The sequence below is a fragment of the Leucoraja erinacea genome, chromosome 1 (genome assembly GCF_028641065.1).
Source record: "Leucoraja erinacea ecotype New England chromosome 1, Leri_hhj_1, whole genome shotgun sequence".
Lineage (NCBI taxonomy): Eukaryota > Metazoa > Chordata > Chondrichthyes > Rajiformes > Rajidae > Leucoraja > Leucoraja erinaceus.
In genome coordinates this window covers 67,583,819-67,606,057 of record NC_073377.1, presented here as the reverse complement: position 1 = coordinate 67,606,057, position 22,239 = coordinate 67,583,819, and the positions used below count along the sequence as shown (strand labels likewise).

Below are 22,239 nucleotides of genomic sequence, written 5' to 3'. Positions count from 1 at the left end.
AAATGACGATAGTTTATGTTTTCACTTACTCCCCTGTTTTACCACAAGCAGTGCTCCACCAATCGTGGATGAAGTTACTCGTGACCTCTGACCTCTGCCAATGGTGCCCTAAAGCAGAATATTCTGTCACTTTAATCTAAAATGGAATCTCAAACAGGATTTTTGAACAGCAAAAGGTCAGTTTGATGACCTTTGGTGTTGTTTTTTAAAATAGTTTAAAATCAGAAATAGAAATAGCATTTCTATGCAATGGGTTATTTATTGTTTAATGTTCTGAAGGCCATCCTTTTCCATTGCAAAATAATACATTTGATAAAGAGATAATTCGAACAAATGGCTGAATAATTCAAGTAAAATAAGATTACAGGACATCAAAGTGCTGGAATAACTCAATGGGTTCATAGATTCATGTCATAGGAGCAAAATCAGTGGGGGGAAGGAGGGGGAGCAAGAGAGGGGATGGTTAGTTAGAGGTTACCTAAAATAAGCTACCCAAGCAGAATAGGAGGTGCTGTTCCTCCAGTTTGTGTATAGCCTCACTCTGGCAATAGAGGAGGCCACAGAAAGGTCATTGAGGAAATGAGAAAGGGAGTTAAAATGGTTAACAACCGGGGGATCCAGGAGGACTTGGCGGACCGAGCGCAAGTGTTCAGCAAAGTATTTTCTTCAAAGGTTACCAGCATTAACATTCAATAACACTTTTCAGATCGAAATTGTGCTGTAAAACTGTCCTGCGTAGATGAAATATATCAGTTTACAGCACAGCTGTTGCAGCATATGCAACAAGTAATTCACTGGAGAAGAATATTGTGTGTTTTCAATACACAAATCCTCTCAAGGTGTTTACTTTGCCATTACTCACCGTGATAGTACTTATTAAAGCAGCCGATTTGGGCTAAGTTTTCCCTCATGTTTAGGCAGAGGAAATGACCAGACACTATGATTCAATGGTGCTTTTCTTTAAATAACATGTGCACACAGTTAAATTATTTTTCTTGCAAACAGTTCAGTAGAGTATGACATACCCCTGAACTCAGATCAGCAGGTGTACAGAAATAGTCTACTGAGCCTGCATGCATGAGGCGCCATGTTTTCACACCACTTTCAAATTCTACGCTCTAGTTCTAGAGCGGTGGCCTGAGCGGTGGCCTGTTCCAGGCAAGTCCCAGGCCTCCAGTCATCTCCTTCTTTGGATACCATGTCATTCTCCTTGCCCGTCTATCTTTGTTCCAAGGGGGTGCCTCCCACAGCAGAGCATGAGGGCATGTTTGGCCAGACCCTGGTTTCCTTTTCTCTCCTACTGGCCTTGTTCTTTGCCTGCTGTCACTGGCTCCCTCCTCCCAGTTTTCTGGATTTTGGGGGATGAGCAGGGGCTGGCACGGAGTTTTTCCCCTCTAAGCCGGCGGGCCAACATGTCCAACCAGCAGGGGACCGACTCAACGCCTTCCACCTGCAGGCCGTGATCTGCCGGGTCACGAGTTCGGCCGAGCAAGGGCCGCGGCCTCCTGGGAGCGTCAGCTTCCTTGGAACTGTACTCCTCTCACACCTCATGGGCCCTTGTATCAGCACAGGGGGGCACATGGGTAAAGATTGTACTGGTTGAGGCTCCCGAGCTAAAGTAATCACAAAGTGATGGATATGCTCGAAATGAAGGCATGGGTAATCTGAAACTTCGGATCGCCTTGGATAAAGGCATAAAGGTGTGGTCACTACATTTGTCAATGACAAAGAGACAGGCCAAAATGTTAGTTATGTAGAAAACGGGGTAAATTTATCCTAAAGCAATAATCCAGGAAATGGAGTATAATGGTGTTGGATAGACTGATGGGACTGAAGGCTAATAAATCCTCAGGGCCTAAATGGCCTGGCCCACCAGCATGCGATTGCATGCATCTAGCGCGACCAAACGTGGTGGCTTGAGGCGTACGTCCTCGCGGGGCCGGTCCCACTTCCAACCGCGGAGCCGTCTGGAGTTGTGCGGGACTGGTCCTGACATCATACTCACCAATCATGGGCATGAGGCGGGCCAACTGAATTTGGACGTTGCACGGCGTCGGGCGGTGACGTCATCGCGAAACGCCACGTGCTAGGCGTACACCGTCAAGACGCTGCGTACGGCCTCAATGTGGCTGCGGGCCGACAGACCAGTGCCGCACGGAATTTTTGGACAGTGTCAGTTTTTTGGAGCCCCGCGCGATGTCGGGACCAGCCCCGCACAACTCCATACGGCTCCAGCGATCGAAGTGGGACCTGCCCCGCGAGGCCGTATGGCTCCAGCGACCACGTGAGGTCGCGCTCGCCGCATGCAGTCGCATGCTGGTGGGACAGGCCCTTAATGGTCTGCATCCCAGGGTACTTAAGGAAGTGGCTCTAGAAATCGTGGATGCATTGGTGATAATCTTCCTATGTTCTATAGACTCAGGATCGGTTCCTGTGGATTGGAGGGTAGCTAATGTTATCCCACTTTTTAAGAAAGGCTGGAGAGAGAAAACAGGGAATTATAGACCAGTTAGCCTGACATCGGTGGTGGGGAAGATGTTGGAATCAATTATAAAAGATGAGATAGCCGAACATTTGGATAGCAGTAACAGGATCGGTCTGAGTCAACATGGATTTACGAAGGGGAAATCATGCTTGACTAATCTTCTGGAATTTTTTGAAGATATAACTAGGAAAATGGACAAGGGAGAGCCAGTGGATGTAGTGTACCTGGACTTTCAGAAAGCATTTGATACGGTCCCACATAGGAGATTAGTGGGCAAAATGAGGGCACATGGTATTGGGGGTAGAGTGCTGACATGAATTGAGAAGTGGTTGGCAGACAGGAAACAAATAGTAGGGATTAACGGGTCCCTTTCAGAATGGCAGGCAGTGAGTAGTGGGGTACCGCAAGGCTCGGTGCTGGGACCGTTGCTATTTAGAATATACATCATTTATTTGGATGAAGAGAATTAATGCAGGAGTTACTTGAAGTTGGAAAAATTGTCGAAATCAACATCATGCCACTGGGTCGCAAGTTGTGAGATGCTGTTCCTCCAATTTGCACGAGGCCTCACTAACAGTAGTGAATGCCCAGGACAGAAAGTTCAGGCAACTGGGTCTCTGCTGCTCCCTATGCAATGGGATCCATGACATCCTCATTGGCAGATCAATCAGTACAGATTGGCAACAACATGTCCTCCTCACTGACCATCAGCACAGGGGCACCTCAGGGATGTGTGCTCTGCTCCGCTCCGCTCCTGCTCTGCTCCTTCTATATCCAGAACTGTGCTGTGAGGTCAATTTCCAATGTCATCTTTAAATTTGATACCACCATCCATGAACAAATACGCAAGGGGTAACAGGTCAGAGTATAGGAGGGAGATCGCTAATCTGGTTGAATGGGACCACCTTGCTCTCATCATTAGCAAGACCAAGGAGCTGATTGTTGACTTCGGGGAGGTAAAACCTAGGGACCATGCAGCTGTTGTCATTGGCAGGATGGCGGTGGACAGTCAACAGCTTCATGACTGATGATGGGTCCTGGGCCAAGCACATTGATTCCATCGCACAAAAAAATCTCACCAACACCTCGACCTCCACACAGTCTGAGAAAATGCATGATGTAGCCGAAAACCCTTTTGAACTTCGTCAGGTGTACAGTAGACAGCAGACTGATTGATTTCACCATGGACTAATTAAAACTCTCAGGCTCAAAGAAGGCTGTGGAAAGTGGTGGACATTGGTCTATCACAGGTACCGACGTCCCCACCATCGCAGGGATCTACATGAAGAGCTGCCTCAAGATGCAGCTGTTATCAAAGACCCACATTCATAGAGTCATAGAGTGATACAATGTGGAAACAGGCTCTTCGGTCCATCTTGCCCACACTGGCCAACATGTCCCAGCTACAAGAGCCCCACCTGACCGCATTTGGTAAATATACCTCCAAACCTATCCTATCCATGTATCTGTCTCACTGTTTCTGAAACGTTCGGATAGTCCCTACCTCAATTACCTCATCTGGCAGCTTGTTCCATACACCCACTACCCATTGTGTGAAAAAGTTACCCATCAGATTCCTGTTAAATCTTTTCCACTTCACAATATGTCCTCTGGCTCTCGATTCACCTACTCTGGGCAAGAGACTGTGCATCTATCTAATCTATTCCTCTCATGATTTTATACTGCACCTCTCTAGGAATACTCCTCATCCTCCTGCGCTCCAAGGTATAGAGTCCCAGTTTACTCAACTTCTCCCTATAGCTCAGACCCACTAGTCCTGGCAACATCCTCGTATATCCTCTCTGTATCCTTTCCAGCTTGGCAACATCTTTCCCATAACATGGTGCTCAGAAATGAACGCAATACTCTAAATGAGGCCTCACCAATGTCTTACACAAATGCAACATGACCTCCCAAAGTCTACTCAATACCCCTGGCCACCTTCTCATCATACTGCTACCATGTGGTGGTGGTGGTGGTGGTAGTGGTACAGGAGCCTGAGAATCATTCTTTCCAGGTTCAAGAGCAGCTTCCTCCTGTCAACCATTAGGTTCTAGAACCAGCATGCACAATCCTAACCACAAGACTACCTTAACACTGATTTACTATGGACTTTGTACCACATTGGTTGCTCTAACTAAGTACTTTGATTTCTGCACCACCATGGTCTTGTTTACTTATAATAACTGATTTATCTTATACTTCCAAGCTGTTATTGCTGATGTGTCAACGCAGCTGCAGCAAGTAAGAATTTCATTGTTCTCATTCAGATCCAATGAACGACAAATAAACATTGTTGATTATTGAGGAAGAACGTTTCTGTGGAAAAAAGTCAAGTCAAGTCAAGTTTAGTTTATTTGTCACATACACATACGAGATGTGCAGTGAAATGAAAGTGGCAATGCTCGCGGACTTTTGTGCAAAAGACAAACAACATAACAACGAAACAAATTATAAACACAATCATAACACACATATTCTTTTACATAATAAATAATAGAAGGAAATAACGTTCTGTAGAGCTAGTCCCTGGTGAGAAAGGCGTTTACAGTCCGAATTGCCTCTGGGAAGAAACTCCTTCTCAACCTCTCCGTTCTCACTGCATGGCAACGGAGGCGTTTGCCTGGCCGTAGCGGCTGGAACAGTCCGTTGCAGGGGTGGAAGAGGTCTCTCATGATTTTGTTTGCTCTGGAGTTGCACCTCCTGTTGTATAGTTCCTGCAGGGGGGTGAGTGAAGTTCCTGTGGAACTTCACTCACCCTTTCCTGTGGAAAGGCTGTGGAAATAGATTTTTTTAGTGTTTTTAAGGAATCGCAAGGGAGTGAAAAGATCTCTCAATAGACAAGAATGCAGAGTTGAGTTTACAATTAAAGTACAATTCCACTAGTTAATTGGTGGAAGAGGTTGAATTGATCCAAATTCATATGTCCATATGTAAGGAATCATGCCATGCCAAGGGCAGGCTCCTTACGCTGACTGACATCACTGCATATGTCAATATGTTCATCCCAGTGGCCTCCTAACATAAGCAAGTCATAAACACCAAGGACCACTCTGCAGTTTTGCAAATCACAATGTGTGCACACAGAGGTGTCAATTGCCTGTTGACATTTCACAAACACTTAACAAGCCTTGAGCTATTTTAAGACCTGTTAAAAAAATAAAATAATGATTTAAAAAACTACTAGTAGAAATACAAATACATACACAAAACAATTAAAATATTAAATCTATTTAACTGCGTTTGTACGTTCTCCCTGTGACCACATGGGTTTGCAGGGGTGACAGAGTGGCATAGTGGTGGAGTTGCGGCCTTCCAGCGGCAGAGATCTGGGTTCAATCCTGACTGCGGACACTGTCTGTATGGAGTTTGTACGTTCTGCCCATGACCGCGTAGGTTTTCTCCGTGTGCTCTGGTTTCCTCCCACACTCCAAAGACGAACAGGTTTGTAGGTTAATTGGCTTCGGTAAAAATTGTAAATTGTCACTAGTGTGTAGGATACTACTAGTGTACAGGGATTGCTAGTCGGCGCAGGCTCGGTGGGCCAAAGGGCCTGTTTCTGCGCTGTATCTCCAAACCAACCTAAATGAGATCAAATGAACTACTCATGCTTTCCCCACTCATTTCAAAGGGAACTGCAGTACTTACTCTGTGGGAATGCTCTGTGTTCTGTTTCACAGAGACATGGCTCACCCCCAGCTCCCCAGACTCAGCGGTCCAGCCTGAAGGGTTCTCCATCCACCATATGGACTGTACACTGGCATCTGGGAAAGGGAGAGGAGGAGGCGTCTGCCTCATGGTCAACTCTGCGTGGTGCTCAGATGTGGCTGCCCTGTCCAACTCCTGTTTTCCACACCTGGAATACCTGGTGGTGAAGTGCCGTCCCTTCTACCTCCCAAGGGAATTCACCTCCATTATCCTGACCGCGGTCTACATCCCACCCCAGGCAGACGTCCATTTGGCACTGGAGGAGCTGCACGCCGTGGTCAACAAACACCAGACGATGCATCCCCATCAAAACCTTCCGAGTGTTTCCCAATCAGAAACCTTGGATGAACTTTGAGATCCGCACTCTCCTGAAGACCAGACACCGGGCACTCATGTCAGATGATACAGTGGTCTACAAGAAGTCCAGATACGACCTTGGCCATCAAAAAGGCTAAAAGGGACTTCTGCTCCAAACTGGAGGATGAGACAGATGTTCGGCAGCTGTGGCGGGGCCTGAATGCAATCACCTCCTACAAGGCGAAACCAGGAGGCAGCTCGAATGTCAGCGAAACATCAGTCCCTGACGAGTTCAATGCGATTTATGCACGCTTTGATAGGGAGAATACTGATGTGCCTTCCCGAGCCCCCATTCACTGTGATGGCATTTCAGTCTCAGTCACAGAGGCCGACGTCAGGAAATCCTTCAGAGGGGTGAACCCCCGAAAAACACCTGGACCTGATGGTATACCGGGTTGTGTTCTAAAAACCTGTGCGGACCAACTGACTGGAGTTTTTACGAACATTTTCAACCTCTCACTTCTGAGGTCTGAGGTCCCTACCTGCTTTAAGAGGGCATCAATAATACCAGTGCCCAAGAACAGTAAGATGACGTGCCTCAATGACTATCGACCAGTGGCACTAACGCCAGTGGTGATGAAGTGCTTTGAGAGGTTGATCATGGAGCAAATCAACTCCTACCTCGTCAAAAACCTGGACCCACTGCAGTTCGCTTACCGCCACAACAGATCAACGGTGGATGCGATCTCGCTGGCCCTCCACTCGGCTCTGGACTACTTGGACAACAAAAACTCATATGTCAGGCTGTTATTCATCGATTACAGCTCGGCATTTAACACAATCATCCCCTCCAAGCTGGTTACCAATCTCGCAGAACTGGGTCACTCTATACTCATGACTGCGAAGCCAGTCACAGTGCAAACTCCATCATCAAGTTCGCTGATGACACCACTGTTGTGGGACGTATCACTGATGGGGATGAGTCAGAATACAGAAGAGAGATCGAGCAACTGTCCATATGGTGCGAGCGCAATAACCTGACCCTCAACACCAGCAAAACCAAGGAACTGATTGTGGACTTTGGAAGGAGTAGGATGGCGACCCACAGCCCCATCTATAGCAACCTGTGCGTACCTGATGGTTGAAAGGGTCAAAAGCTTCAAATTCCTGGGCGTGCACATCTCTGAAGATCTTTCCTGTTCCGAGAACACTAATGCAATTATCAAGAAAGCTCATCAGCGCCTCTACTTCATGAGAAGATTACGGAGAGTCGGTTTGTCAAGAAAGACTCTCTCTAACTTCTACAGGTGCACAGTCGAGAGCATACTGACCGGTTGCATCGTGGCTTGGTTCGGCAATTTGAGCGCCCTGGAGAGGAAACGTCTACAAAAAGTAGTAAACACTGCCCAGTCCATCATCGGCTCTGACCTTCCTTCCATCGAGGGGGTTTATCGCAGTCGCTGCCTCAAAAAGGCTGGCAGTATCATCAAAGACCCACACCATCCTGGCCACACACTCATCTCCCTGCTACCTTCAGGTAGAAGGTACAGGAGCCTGAAGACTGCAACAACCAGGTTCAGGAATAGCTACTTCCCCACAGCCATCAGGCTATTAAAACCTGGCTCGGTCAAAACTCTAATTATTAATAACCCATTTTCTGTTATTTGCACTTTATCAGTTTATTTATTCATGTGTGTATATATTTATATTATGGTATATGGACACATTTATCTGTTTTGTAGTAAACGCCTACTATTTTCTTTGTGCTGAAGCAAAGCAAGAATTTCATTGTCCTATACAGGGACACATGACAATAAACTCTCTTGAACTTGAACTTGAAGTTGCTTCAGTTTGATACACCATTGGATCAGTGGCAGATCTCTCAGCCTGGGGGCTCCAGTGGCAGAGCCCAGACACACTAAAATTCTAAGAAGGGTCCCAACCCAAAATGTCACCCATCTTTTTTCTCCAGAGATACTTCCTGACTTGCTGAACTACTCCAGCACTTTGTGTCTAAAATTACATCACTAGAATACAAAGGAGCATGGGTGGAAAATCAAATTATTCAACTGAAACCATGGTTGGCAAGTTACCCCAAAACTGGAACACATCTCAATTGGATACACATGAACTCCAGGTAACACTTGCCATGTTGTGCACAATTTTGAACTTACAATGATACAGACTAACTGAAGAATTTAAAAAAAAGCTCCTCGACTCAAAATGTAACATTATAATGGAAGGGAAGATAGCAAAGAGATTGTTTTGAGAATTGTGAAACTAATGCAAGTATACGAGACACTGAAGTAAAAATGTACAGGGAAATGAAATTAACAAACACAAACTCGTCTGACATTTGAAAGAAATAACTCAAATTTATTAGCGTTAATTAAAATGTAAAACAAGAGACATCAGATATTCAAAGATTTTCAAACATTTTACCACTTTGCCCTTGGTCTGAACAGCAGCTTAAAACCTATCCGAGAGGAAATGATAAGTGAGACCGCACGATCTGGGTCTTCTGTCATGATATGGAAGAGAAGTCTTCAACAAATGTCCCGCCCTCATCATACCACTCAAGGGGCAGTCCTGAGCCCCATCCAGTTACACCACTCACCCTGGTCCAACCCATACCAGCCCTCAAAGGCAACCTCCCTACACAAATCAAAGGCCGCTAGCCTTTGTGAGCACATACCTCTCAATGCTGTCGATACATTCTGGAAAGGCAATGCTGCACCCAAAGTGCATGATGTGCTGATAACAACGCATCTGTTTAAGCTGATTGAAGAAACGGATAAGTATTTCCACGTCTGTGATGTTGAAATGTGAGAGATAGGACACTGAAGTGGTCTGTTTGTAGGGCAGCATTTCACATAGACTGTGGCTTGCATTGTTACAGGCACCTGTAGTGGAATAGGCAAACAAGATTAACATTAGAACATAGAATATCGAACAGTACAGCAGAAGAACATAGTCCACAATATCTATGCTGAAAACAATGTGAAGATCAACTAAACTTTCTGCCTGCACATGATCTATATACAGTGGTTTGCAAAAGTATTCATACCCCTTGAACTTTTCCACATCTTGTCACGTTACAACCACAAATGTAAATGTATTTTATTGGGATTTTATGTGATAGACCAACACAAAGTGGCGCATAATTGTGAAGTGGAAGGAAAGTGATACGTGGTTTTCAAATTTTTTTACAAATAAAAAACTGAAAAAAAGCCATAAGAAAGCCATAAAAGCCATTGTTGAAAAAAAGCCATAAGAAGTCCCGTTTGCAGTTTGCCACAAGCCATGTGGGGGACACAGCAAACATGTGGAGGAAGGTGCTCTGGTCAGATGAGGCCAAACTTTGGCCTAAATGCAAAACGCTATGTGTGGCGGAAAACTAACACTGCACATCACCCTGAACACACCATCCCCACTGTGAAACATGGTGGTGGCAGCATCATGCTGTGGGGTTGCTTTTCTTCAGCAGGGACGGGGAAGCTGGTCAGAGTTGATGGGAAGATGGATGGAGCCAAATACAGGGCATTCTTGGAAGAACACCTATTAGAGTCTGCAAAAGACTTGAGACTGGGGCGGAGGTTCACCTTCCAGCAGGAAAACGACCCTAAACATACAGCCAGAGCTACAATGGAATGGTTTAGATCAAAGCATATTCATGTGTTAGAATGGCCTAGTCAAAGTCCAGACCTAAATCCAATTGAGAATCTCTGGCAAGACTTGAAAATTGCTGTTCATAGATGCTCGCCATCCAATCTGACTGAGCTTGAGCTATTTTGCAAAGAAGAATGGGCAAAAATTTCAGTCTCTAGATGTGCAAAGCTGGTAGAGACATACCCCAAAAGACTTGCAGCTGTAATTGCAGCGAAAGGTGGTTCTACAAAGTATTGACTCAGGGGGGCCGAATACTTTTGCACGCCACACTTTTCAGTTTTTTATTTGTAAAAAAATTTGAAAACCACCTATCATTCCAAACTCTCCTCAAGGACCGCAACAACGCCTTCAGGTCTGGCGACAGAGCCCTGTACAGCGCTGCTAGAGCCAACCTGAAGAAAGGCATCAGGGATGCCAAAGCGGCCCACAAGAGGAAGATAGAGGACCACTTTAACAACAACGATCCACGGCGGGTGTGGCAGGGCATCCAGCACATCACCAACTACAAGCCCAGCAACAGCACGACGGCCGACGGCGACGCCTCACTGGCAGAGGAGCTGAAGTGCTTCTTTGCTCGCTTCGAGGCAGAACCAGAAGAGCTCGTCACCATTCTCCCACCAGCCCCTAACAACAACAACTACACTCTCACTGTGCAGGAACATGAAGTGAGGCAGGTGCTCAGGGTGGTGAACCCGAGGAAGGCTGCCGGCCCGGATGGCGTGACAGGAAAGGTTCTGAAGGAATGTGCAGACCAGCTCTCCGAGGTCTTCACGAAAATCTTCAACCTGTCCCTGTCCAAATCCATCACCCCACTGTGCCTGAAGTCTGCCACAATCATCCCACTACCAAAAAAGCCTGTTATCAGCGGCCTTAACGACTACCGACCGGTCGCTCTCACACCAGTCATCATGAAGTGTTTCGAGAGGCTGGTCCAGCAGCACATCAAAGCCAGCCTCCCGTCCACCTTCGATCCACACCAGTTTGCCTACAGAGCAAATAGGTCCACTGAGAATGCCATCGCCACTGCTCTTCACACTGCACTGACCCACCTCCAACACCAGGGGAGCTATGTGAGGATGCTTTTCATTGACTTTAGCTCCGCCTTCAATACCATCATCCCCAGCAGACTGGTCACCAAACTCATGGATTTAGGACTCTCCCAACCCATCTGCCTCTGGATCAAGGACTTTCTGTCAAACCGCCCCCAGACCGTCAGATTGGGCCATCACCTCTCCACCCCCATCACACTAAGCACTGGCTCCCCACAGGGCTGTGTGTTGAGCCCTCTCCTCTACGCCCTCTACACCCACGATTGTGTCCCTGCCCACTCCACCAACACCATCGTCAAGTTTGCGGACGACACGACTGTGGTTGGGCGCATCTCAGGAGGAGATGAGACAGCCTACAGGGAGGAAGTCCACAGACTGGCAGCGTGGTGTTCAGACAACAACCTCATCCTAAACACCACAAAAACAAAGGAAATTATCATAGACTTCCGTAAGAACAGTGCAGCCCTCAAACCCCTATTCATCAATGGGGATTGTGTGGAAAGGGTCTCAGACTTCAGATTCCTGGGCACACAAATTACGGAGGATCTCTCCTGGACTACAAACACCACCACACCAGTCAAGAAGGCCCAGCAGCGACTCTACTTTCTGAGGATCCTCAGGAAAAACAAACTGGAGGAGAAGCTGCTGGTGTCCTTCTACCGCTGCTCCATTGAGAGTGTGCTGGCGTACTGTATAACCACATGGTATGCCAGCTGCTCTGCAGCGGACAGGAGAGCCCTTCAAAGGGTCATCAACACCGCACAAAAAATCACTGGCTGCCCACTGCCCTTATTTTCAGCTCTCGCTGCCTTGGCAGGACAGCCAACATCTTGAAGGACGCTTCCCACCCTGGACACAACCTGTTCCACCTGCTGCCCTCTGGCAGACGGTACAGGTCTTTCAAAACTCGCACAAACAGACTCAGAGACAGCTTCTACCCCATAGCCATACGTGAACTTAACAATGCAAAATAAGAAATAACACTCACATTCAACTGAATGGCTCTACCTCAGCTGCTATTGTTATTTATCTGTAATTTTTTAATTTTTTTATATGTATGTATTTTTACCTTTTCTTATATATTTAAAATTGCTCTTGTGAATCGCACCGTGGGATTGACTTTTAAATTTCGTTGTACCATGTGCAATGACAATAAAGAGATTCATTCATTCATTCATTCATTTTTCCTTCCACTTCACAATTATGCGCCACTTTGTGTTGGTCTATCACATAAAATCCCAATAAAATACATTTACATTTGTGGTTGTAACGTGACAAAATGTGGAAAAGTTCAAGGGGTATGAATACTTTTGCAAGCCACTGTACATCAATTTTCAACATTCTTTTAAAAAGCAGCACATCAAGAAGCATTCCAGGAGCCCGAGAATCATTACTTCCAGCTTCTTCCCACCAACCATTAGGCACAACCCGACCTCAGCACCAAACTACTATGGATAGGTTGAATAAGTTAGGTCTTTATTCTCTGGAGCGCAGAAGGTTAAGGGGGGACCTGATAGAGGTCTTTAAAATGATGAGAGGGATAGACAGAGTTGATGTGGACAAGCTTTTCCCTTTGAGAATAGGGAAAATTCAAACAAGAGGACATGACTTCAGAATTAAGGGACAGAAGTTTAGGGGTAACATGAGGGGGAACTTCTTTACTCAGAGAGTGGTAGCGGTGTGGAATGAGCTTCCAGTGGAAGTGGTGGAGGCAGGTTCATTGGTATAATTTAAAAATAAATTGGATAGGCATATGGATGAGAAGGGAATGGAGGGTTATGGTATGAGTGCAGGCAGGTGGGACTAAGGGGAAAAAAATTTGTTCGGCACGGACTTGTAGGGCCGAGATGGCCTGTTTCCGTGCTGTAATTTATATGGTTATATGTTGTATAAGGTTGCACTATATACTTCAGCTTACACTATTACCGTTATTAAGTGTTACTGATAATTTATAGTATTATTGTTTATTTTACATTTATTTGTTGCGTTGTTGAGTTAACGTGCCTGTCAAGCTGCAACAAGTTATTGTTCTATTTTTAACTAGAATAAATTGAAGGAAGCATAAAGCAAATGCTTTCTTAGCTTTCATTAAGCAGTGCCGACATTATTATTTGTGCTGGTTGGTTCAAGTTGAAAGGCTTTAAAGACATGCAACAAAGGAAATTTGACCTATCAAGGCAACTCTTTTTATAGCCCATCTTAGGTCTCTGTCACAAATTCTTCCCACTTATCACCTTTCATCCCACATCGAACTTATCATTCTCCAACATAGCCGCCACCTTCAACATGATCCCATCACTAGTCACATTTTCCCATCCCCACCCCTTTACTCTGTTTACTCAGAGTTTACTCTGCAGTTTAGTTTAGAGATACATCACGGAAACAGGCCATTCGGCCCACCGAGTCCGCACCAACCAGCAATCCCCACACATTAACACTATCCTACACATCGTGGTGCCAATTTACACTTCTACCTAGCCAATTAACCTACAAACCTGTACATCTTTGGAAACCGAAGATCTCGGATAAAATCCATGGGGTCACGGGGAGAACGTACACCCTCCGTACAGACAGCACCCATAGTCAGGGTCGAACCCGGATCTCCAGCGCTGCAAGCACTGTAAGGCAGCAACTCTACTGCTCTGCTGCCCCTGTTCCTTGGTTCACTCATCCCTTCCCACCCAACCGAGTCCCTCCCCAGGTAATTTCCCTTGTAACCTCAGGAAATGTAACACCTGTCCCTGCACCTCCTCTCTCACTTCCATCCAGGGGCCAAAGCAGCCCTACCAGATGAGACAGAGATTTACGTGCACCTCTTCCAACCTCGTCTAGAGCATTCAACATTCCCAATGTATCCTTAGTTTGGCAAAATCAAGCGTAGATCAGGCAACAGTTTTGCCCAAACAAGTGTGCCTTGTCCACCAAGGAGCTCTCAGTTGCTAATCATTTTAACTCTCCTTCCACGTCCCATACCGATCTTTCTGCCCTTGTCCTCCTCTATTGGCAGTGAGGCCACGCGCAAACTGGAGGAACAACAACAATTTCCAGTAATAACTCCACTAACAACCCTCTATTTTCTCTGCCAAACCCCTACCCTGCCTCCTCCATACACTCATCCACCATCCCCGTCCCCTATTGCCCTTTTATTGTCATCTTTCCCCCACCCTCGTCACCTTCTCCCTTATATCCCCCTCTCAGGCTTTACATTTAACATAGGGTTCACATTCCTCTTTCCTTACCCTTTTGCCTCCTTTTCACTTCGACCCATTGACACTAAATGCCCCTGTCCCACTTAGGAAACCTGAACGGAAACCTCTGGAGACTTTGCGCCCCACCCAAGGTTTCCATGCGGTTCCCGGAGGTTGCAGGTAGTGGAAGCAGGTAGGGAGACTGACAAAAAACCCCGGGAACCTCCAGGAACCGCACGGAAACCTTGGGTGGGGTGCAAAGTCTCCAGAGGTTTCCTAAGTGGGACAGGGGCATAAATAATTAACTCCACCCATCTGCCAATTCCCACTCCCACCATTATCCACTTATCACTTGTTAGACTTTGCCTTAACACCCCCCACACAACTCCATCAAACTAAAGGAGGTCCGTGACCTGAAACATCATCTAACCATTCCCTCCACAGATGCTGCCTGGTCCCCAGAGCTCCTCCGGCCTTTTGTTGTATAGTTAAGTGGACCAGTTAATTCCACCAACAAGAGATAGCTTGTTTTCTTTCTATTAATTTAATTTATTCTATTTAGAACAATAAATTACAAGAACAGGCCCTTCAGCCCACAATATGTGCTGAACATGACTCCATTTTAAGCTCATCAGTGAAATGGTGCTTTAATATCACATGAGCAAACCACAGTGAAATACGTTTTCGAGTCGCCAGATTTGGTGCCATTTCCAAAGTCCGTTCGGGGCGCTAGGTCGAATGGAGCGGTGCCCAGGCTCCTGCAGGGTCTCCAGCCACTGCCTCCATCTGCAACGTTCTGCAAACCGAATTCCCTTTCCTTGCTCAGCCAACTCTGTGCCCCGGAGATTTTTCTACCGCAGCCGACCTCGAGGGTGCGGAAGACAAGACCCCGGTAAACTTTCCTCCCGGCCTCGCTCCTAATGACCATCGTTGCCAACTCCCTTATCTTCGATTTTATGGTCTTCGGGGGATAAGCAGGGGCCGGGCTCAGCGGCTAACCCCCACCTAAAGGTCGCGGCCTGCCTGGTCTTCCTGCGACAGGTCACGCGGGCCGCCGGTTCTTTCCGGATGGATTCCTGGCTCCGTGGTGGTCGAGCCAGGCCTGCTGCCATGTATGACTGTGGCTAATTCCTGGGAAATCCTAGGGTACCTGGGAAAAAAGTTCTGAGTGTCTACCTCATCTATACCTCTCATGATTTTATATACTTCCACCAAGTCTCCTCTCACCCTTCGAGGGTCCAGAGAAAACAATCCGTCTATCCAAAATCTCCCCGTAGCTGAAATCCTGATCCAGGCAGCATACTGGTAAATGCATTCTCTCCAAATCCTCCACATCTTTCCTGTAATGGGGCGACCAGAACTATGCTCCATATGTGGCCTAACCAAAGTCCTATAAAGCTGCATCATGACTTCCTGACTTATATTCGATGCTCCTACCAATAAGCCTTCTTTACCACCTTATCTGCTTGTGTTGCTACTTGGACCCCAGGATCCCACTGCACGTCAATGCCTATAAGGACCTTGCGATTAACTGTATACTTTCCACTTACATTCAACCTCCCAATTTGCAACGCCTCACACTTGCTCAGTTTAAACGCTGTCTGCAATTTATCTGCCCATTTCTCCAGCTGATCTATATCCCGTTGTATCTTCTGACAGCCTTCCTCAACGTCTGCAACTCCTCCAATTTTGGTGCCTTCAGCAAACGTACTTACTAACCCATCAATATCACCATTTATATTTAATTGAATAATAATTGCTCTTCCTCCCTTCAAATTGTGCCCTCAAGTGCTTCACATCTTCCTTGGAGATGAGTCAGTGATTTAACATCTCATTCAAAACAAAGATTTCTGACAGTGCAATCATCCATCCTTCTACGCCTGGATTTCTACACTCAAATCTATACGGTGGGATTTGAAATCAACTCTCTGGCTGAGGGATGAATGTTTCCAAAGGACCACCACTGAAATATCTTCTGGCTCCTCCTCACCATAAATATTTCAGCACTTCTCTGTACCATCCAAGTCAAAACATGGACAGTTACCTTTTAAAGTAGCTATTTCCATACTACTGCCCAGCAGCCACAACTATGGTTGTATTCCATTCGAATAAACATTTTAAAGACTTAATCATATCTCGTCATGCAAGAGTGGATCCAATTCCTGTTATAGAAGAAACATTGGGAACATAAGCTAATGATAAAGATCTCAAAGGATAGATGGGAAAAGTATTTGATGAATACACATAACTGTTCTATTAATGCAAGACATAATTTAATTCAATTCAAATTATTATATAGACTATATTATTCAAAAACGAGGTTGAATAAATTTTATCCAAACGTCTCTCCCAGATGCGATAAATGTTTGTTTCAAAATGCTAATATAACACATTCATTTGTAGGATGTACAAAGTTGAATACATTTTGGAGTGATATATTTGATATATTTACAAAGCTTTTCAAGTCAAGAATAGAACCCAAAACGGAATGGATTATATTTGGAATAATAGGAGAAGATACCAATTTAAATAAAGATTAAAATGTTTTTTTTAATTATGGGTTAATAATTGGAAAGAAATTGATACTTAAATTTTGGAAAAATACAACCATACCAACTGTTAAAATGTGGATTAGGAATATGATGGACATAGCACGCCTTGAAGAAATGAGACTCCGACTAATAGATAAATATGACCAATTCTTAAGGAGTTGGTCTCCTTTCATCGACTTTTTGGAATCATGTGATGCAGCGGTACCGTAAAGATTGTTGATTTCAGTTCATGACGCGGATAGATCTACATCTCCGAATACAGATTTGAAAAATTCTCTTTTAAGAGGCCTTCTCTTCTATTTCTACTTTCCACTTTCCCTCTTTCTTTTTTATTTTTTATATACACACTTCACGTTTTTCTACTCTCTACCATCTATTTTTCCACTTTTTCCTCTTTCTATTGTTTTCTTTTTCTTGTCTTGCTTACTTCCTTTTCATAACATAAAACTAGAGGTTGTACATAGAATGGATTACGGTATTACATATTTGGCACCTAAAATTAGGTTCCACTGTACTGTTTTGTGCTGTATTAAACTTCTAATAAAATAAACAAAAAAAAAAAAAAAAGAAGAAACATCTCATAGTCACAGAGTGATACAGCGTGGAAACAGGCCCATCAGCCCAAATTGTCCACAGCGACCAACATATCCCAGCTACACTGATCCCACTTACCCACGTTTGGCCCATTTCCCTCCAAATCTGTCCTATCCATGTACCAGTCTCATAGCAATTAGATATGTCATAGAGTCATACATCAGGGAAGTGAACTCTTTGCCACACCAGGTCTATGCCAGCCATCAAGTTCCCATCTACACTAGTCATTCCCCAGCATTGGACCAAGAGACCTCTACGCTGCAACATTTCAGGTGCTCATCTTACTACTTCTTACTATAAATGTGCAAGAATATTTATCTTTGTTACCCCCTATTCTGTGTCCTTTTGCTCAAACTTTATTATCTGCTCAATAATATAGTGGGGGAAAAGGGTATAAAATCCAGCTCAATGGTGAACAGTAGAAGCAACAATTTTGCTTCAAGCATAAACAGAAAGCTCCCAGCAGACCAGGAAGCATTTTGCAACAAGAGATAATATTTCAGATCAAAGACCTCGTGTCATAACTGGGAAAAGAAAGAAACCAGGTCAGTTTAAGTCACAGAGAGGTGGGTGGAGGGGGGAGTGATGATGAATAAGACAAACGGCAATGGGGGCATTGAGGACAAAGGACAAAAGACATTTATTGTCACATACACCAATTGGTGCAGTGAAATTTGAGTTACCATGCAGCACACAAATAAGATAAACACAACACTATAGAATTTAACATTAAACATAAAAACATCCCCCCCACAGCAGAATCAACGTTTCCCACTGTGAGGGAAGGCAACAACGTTCAGTCCTCTTCCTCTTTGTTCACCCATGGTTGGGGCCTGTTGAGGTCTCTGCAGTCGCTGCAACAGCGACCCTGATGTTTCAGGCCCTCTCGCCGGATGTTGGAAGAACACTCTCAGCGGCTTGGCGTTCCGAATCGGCCGCTTCCTACCAGCGACTGCGGCTCCCGAAGTCCACAGGCCGAGCTGGGCGGAGCTTCAACACTGGCGACCTTGGTTGAGAGATCCCAGGTCTCCGCGATGTTAAAGTCAGCGCCGCCCGCGGCTGGAAGCTCCGCAGACCACCGCTCCACGGTGTTAGAGTCGGCAGTCCCAGCACACAGGTGCTCCAACACGGTGACCCTGGTGAGACATTGGCCGCTCCACGATGGTACTTCAGTGCTGCGCCGCCGCTAAAGCTAAAGCTCTGGCTGGTCTCCGGCAGGAAAGGCTGCGCCAATCCAGATGGTAGGCCGCGAGGAGGGGGCGAAGACGCGGCTCGGGGAATAGACGCATCCTCGACCCAGGTAGCGACGGGAAAACACAGTTTCGCCCTTCCCACCCCCCCTCCCCCACATAAAAAATACTAAAAGGCCTCTAAAACAAAACTTTTGACAAACTAAAAATAAAAAAGGATGAAAGGACGACAGCTGCAGGCGAGACTGCCACACTTGATGGCACCGCCGCCATCGAGACACATAGAACCTCAGATGCTGGAATCTTGAGGAAGTCAAAGTGCTGGAGAAACTCAGAGGGTCAGGCAGCATGCGTGGAAGAAATGGACAGGCAACATGCTATTGTTTTTCTTGGGAGAGGCTATAAACAAGGTCATCTGGTTGTTGGGTGAATAGGGGCAGATAGAGGAAGAATCTGAATAAAGGAACTTCAAAATACTTCAAAATGAATGCAACTAGAGACTGAAAAACAAACAAAGGAGGGCAAAGGCTGCGAGGAGAAGTAAATGTGGGACATGCCCAGTGTGTCATGCTGTGCTTAAAAAGAGAGGGGAAAAAAATGATTGTCTGACAATTCTGATACCGACTGAAAAAGGGAGTTCTCTAAAGTTGTACAATTTGATATTGAATCCCAAATATGGCAGCATGTCCTGATGGAAGATGCAGAGGTGCTATTATCAAGAAGCTACAGGCAGAGAAATCAGAGTGAGATTAGGATGGAGAATTAGAGTAGAGGATGTTGCTCAGGGCTGCCCCCTGCAGACTGAAGGCAGGATTTCCTCAAAGCAACCATCCAGTTTGCATTAGGTTTCGCCGGTGCAGGGGAGGTCATAGCGAATGCTGTACTCCTGACTAAAAGAAGCGCAACTGAATCCTACTTTATCTGCAAAGACCTTCCGTCTCCCTGGATGGTGGGAAGCAAAGAGGTAAAAGGATTGATCATCCATATTCCCCCATCCCCAAATTTAACCTTATGCAAGATCAAAAACGTCAGCCCATTAAATTCCTCTGGAGGCCTTTGGCATCTGACAAACTCTCAGCCCCAACCCTCAAAGATGTCAAAGGTTTTCAATATTTCTAATGTCTCAGTCTTTTAGAAGTATTTAATGCCTACTAACATTGAAATGATTCCTACTAACAAGAAGGCTCTGCAGAGAGTAGTGCGTTCGGCCAAACGCACTATGGGAACTTCACTCTCCCCTCTGCAGGAACTATACATCAGGAGGTGCAACTCCAGAGCCAATAAGATCATGAGAAACCCCTTCCACCCCAGCTGCTACGGTCAGGCAAACGCCTCCATTGCCATGCTGTGAGAATGGAGAGGTTGAGAAGGAGTTTCTTCCCAGAGGCCATTAGGACTGTAAACTCATATCTCACCAGGGACTAACTTTACTGTACCACTCTACTGGGCCCACAATACTTAATATGTAAAAGAATATGTGATTCTGTTCCATTCTGTTTGTAGTTTGTTTGTTTGTTTGTTTGATTTTTGCACAAAGTCCACGAGCATTGCCACTTTTCATTTCACTGCACATCTCGTATGTGTATGTGACGAATAAACTTGACTTGATTGTAAAGGAAATCAATTTAGAACTGCTTGTCCATTTAAACCATTGAGTCGTAGAATCATAGAGCGTGGAAACAGGCCCTTCGGCCCAACTTCCCCACACCAGCCAACGTCCCAGCTACACTAGTCCCACCTGCCTGCGTTGGACCCATAATCGTCCAAACCTGTCCTATCCATCTACCTGTCTATGGCAGCTCATTCCATACACCCACCACCCTTGGTGTGAAAAAGTTACCCTCAGATTCTTACTAAATCTTTTTCCCATCACCTTAATTCTATGTTCTCTGGTCCTCGATTCACCTACTCTGGGCAAGAGGCTCTGTGCATCTACCCAACCTATTTCTCTCATGATTGTATACATGATTTTATACACCCCTCATCCTCCTGCGCGCCAAGGAGTCCCAGCCCACTCAACCTCTCCCCATAGCTTAGACCAGGTAAATGACAGGGCCAAAACAGGTATAGAAACAAATAAAGAGAAGAGAAAGAGACTAACGGAAAAGTAGGACATTTTTAATGCTTTTTTTTTTACACATCTGAGTTTGAACTGTTTGAATTATTGCCTGCCCAGCACACAAGAGATGAACATTGTATTAACAATTGTTACTACAGAAACTACGAGTGAATTAAAGTCAGCTATGTTTCTGTTCAACGTCAGTGATCTTAACAATAATGTGCATATCTGACCAGATTTGGGGAAGAGAGGCTGGAGGCAACAGACTATGTGCATGAAGCAAATGGCACTGCACCCAAATGAGCAAGCAAGTCCTAAATCTTCATTCCCACAACGTGTTTGTAAACTCCACAATGTACCATATGATTTGCACATTAATAATAATGTGTATTATTACACATGGAACAACTGGCATTTCTCAGTATAAATACTGGTATGTTTTTGGAATCCTGGGTAAATATACATGTCATTAATCTGCTAACTAATATGATTCCTGTAACAGACCAAGAGTTTGCCCAGATTCTCCAACATTTACACTGGGTGGGGACCTCAGTTCTCAGTTTATTCAAAAGGCCATCTACTGACTGGGGACTGCAGGGCTATGGAAGAGTGGCAATATCAATTACATATTTTTACTTGCTTGTGTTTTAATTATTTAATTGATTTCCTTTTTAATCATTATTTCATTTTTAACTGTTATTAAATTTCTTCTGAATTATTGAGACATGAAAAATCATTGGACAGTGGGCAGAGCAGGGGCTGGTGCTTTGCTAGCTGTCAAAGGCATCCAGAGGAAGTCCATGGGTGGGGCCCATGCTGACCATCCTTCTGTATCGGAGGAAGGTCAGTTTGGGGGATTGGGGAACTTGAGCAACAGGTGTTCATGGCAATGTCAGGAGGCTGAAATAATGACCTGGATTCACCCCAACCAAAAGCTTCTGAACCCAACAAACGAATGGTCATAAGTGATAGGAGTAGAATTAGGCCATTCGGCCCATCGTCTACACCATTCAATCATGGATGCTCTCCCTCCTAACCCCATTCTCTGCCTTCTCATCATGACCTCTGACACCTTTATTAATTAAGAATCTATCTATCTCTGCCTTAAAAATATCCACTGATGCCCTTCACAGCCTTCTGTGGCAAACGATTCCACAGATTCGCCACTCTCTGATTAAAGACATTTCTTCTTATATCCTTCGTAAAAGAATGTCCTTTAATTCTGAGGCTATGACGTCTAGCCCGAGTCTCTCCCACTAGTGGAAACATCCTCTCCACATCCACTTCATCCAAACCTTTTACTATTCTGTATGTTTCAATGAGGTCACCCCTCATTCTTCTAAACTCCATAGAGTATAGGCCCAGTGCCGACAAACGCTCATCATAGGTTAACCTACTCATTACTGGGTTAACCTACTCATTCCTGGTGCAGTGGTCAAGTTGCTGCC

General features: G+C 45.3%; 1 protein-coding gene across 1 annotated transcript in view; it reads right to left on the bottom strand.

The window, feature by feature from the left end:
• corin (corin, serine peptidase) overlaps nucleotides 1-22,239 on the bottom strand; it is a 156,447-nt gene that overhangs the window by 107,036 nt on the left and 27,172 nt on the right. Inside the window, 1 exon segment of the mRNA XM_055636671.1 lies at nucleotides 9,186-9,393. Coding sequence (XP_055492646.1) covers nucleotides 9,186-9,393 — 208 coding nt within the window.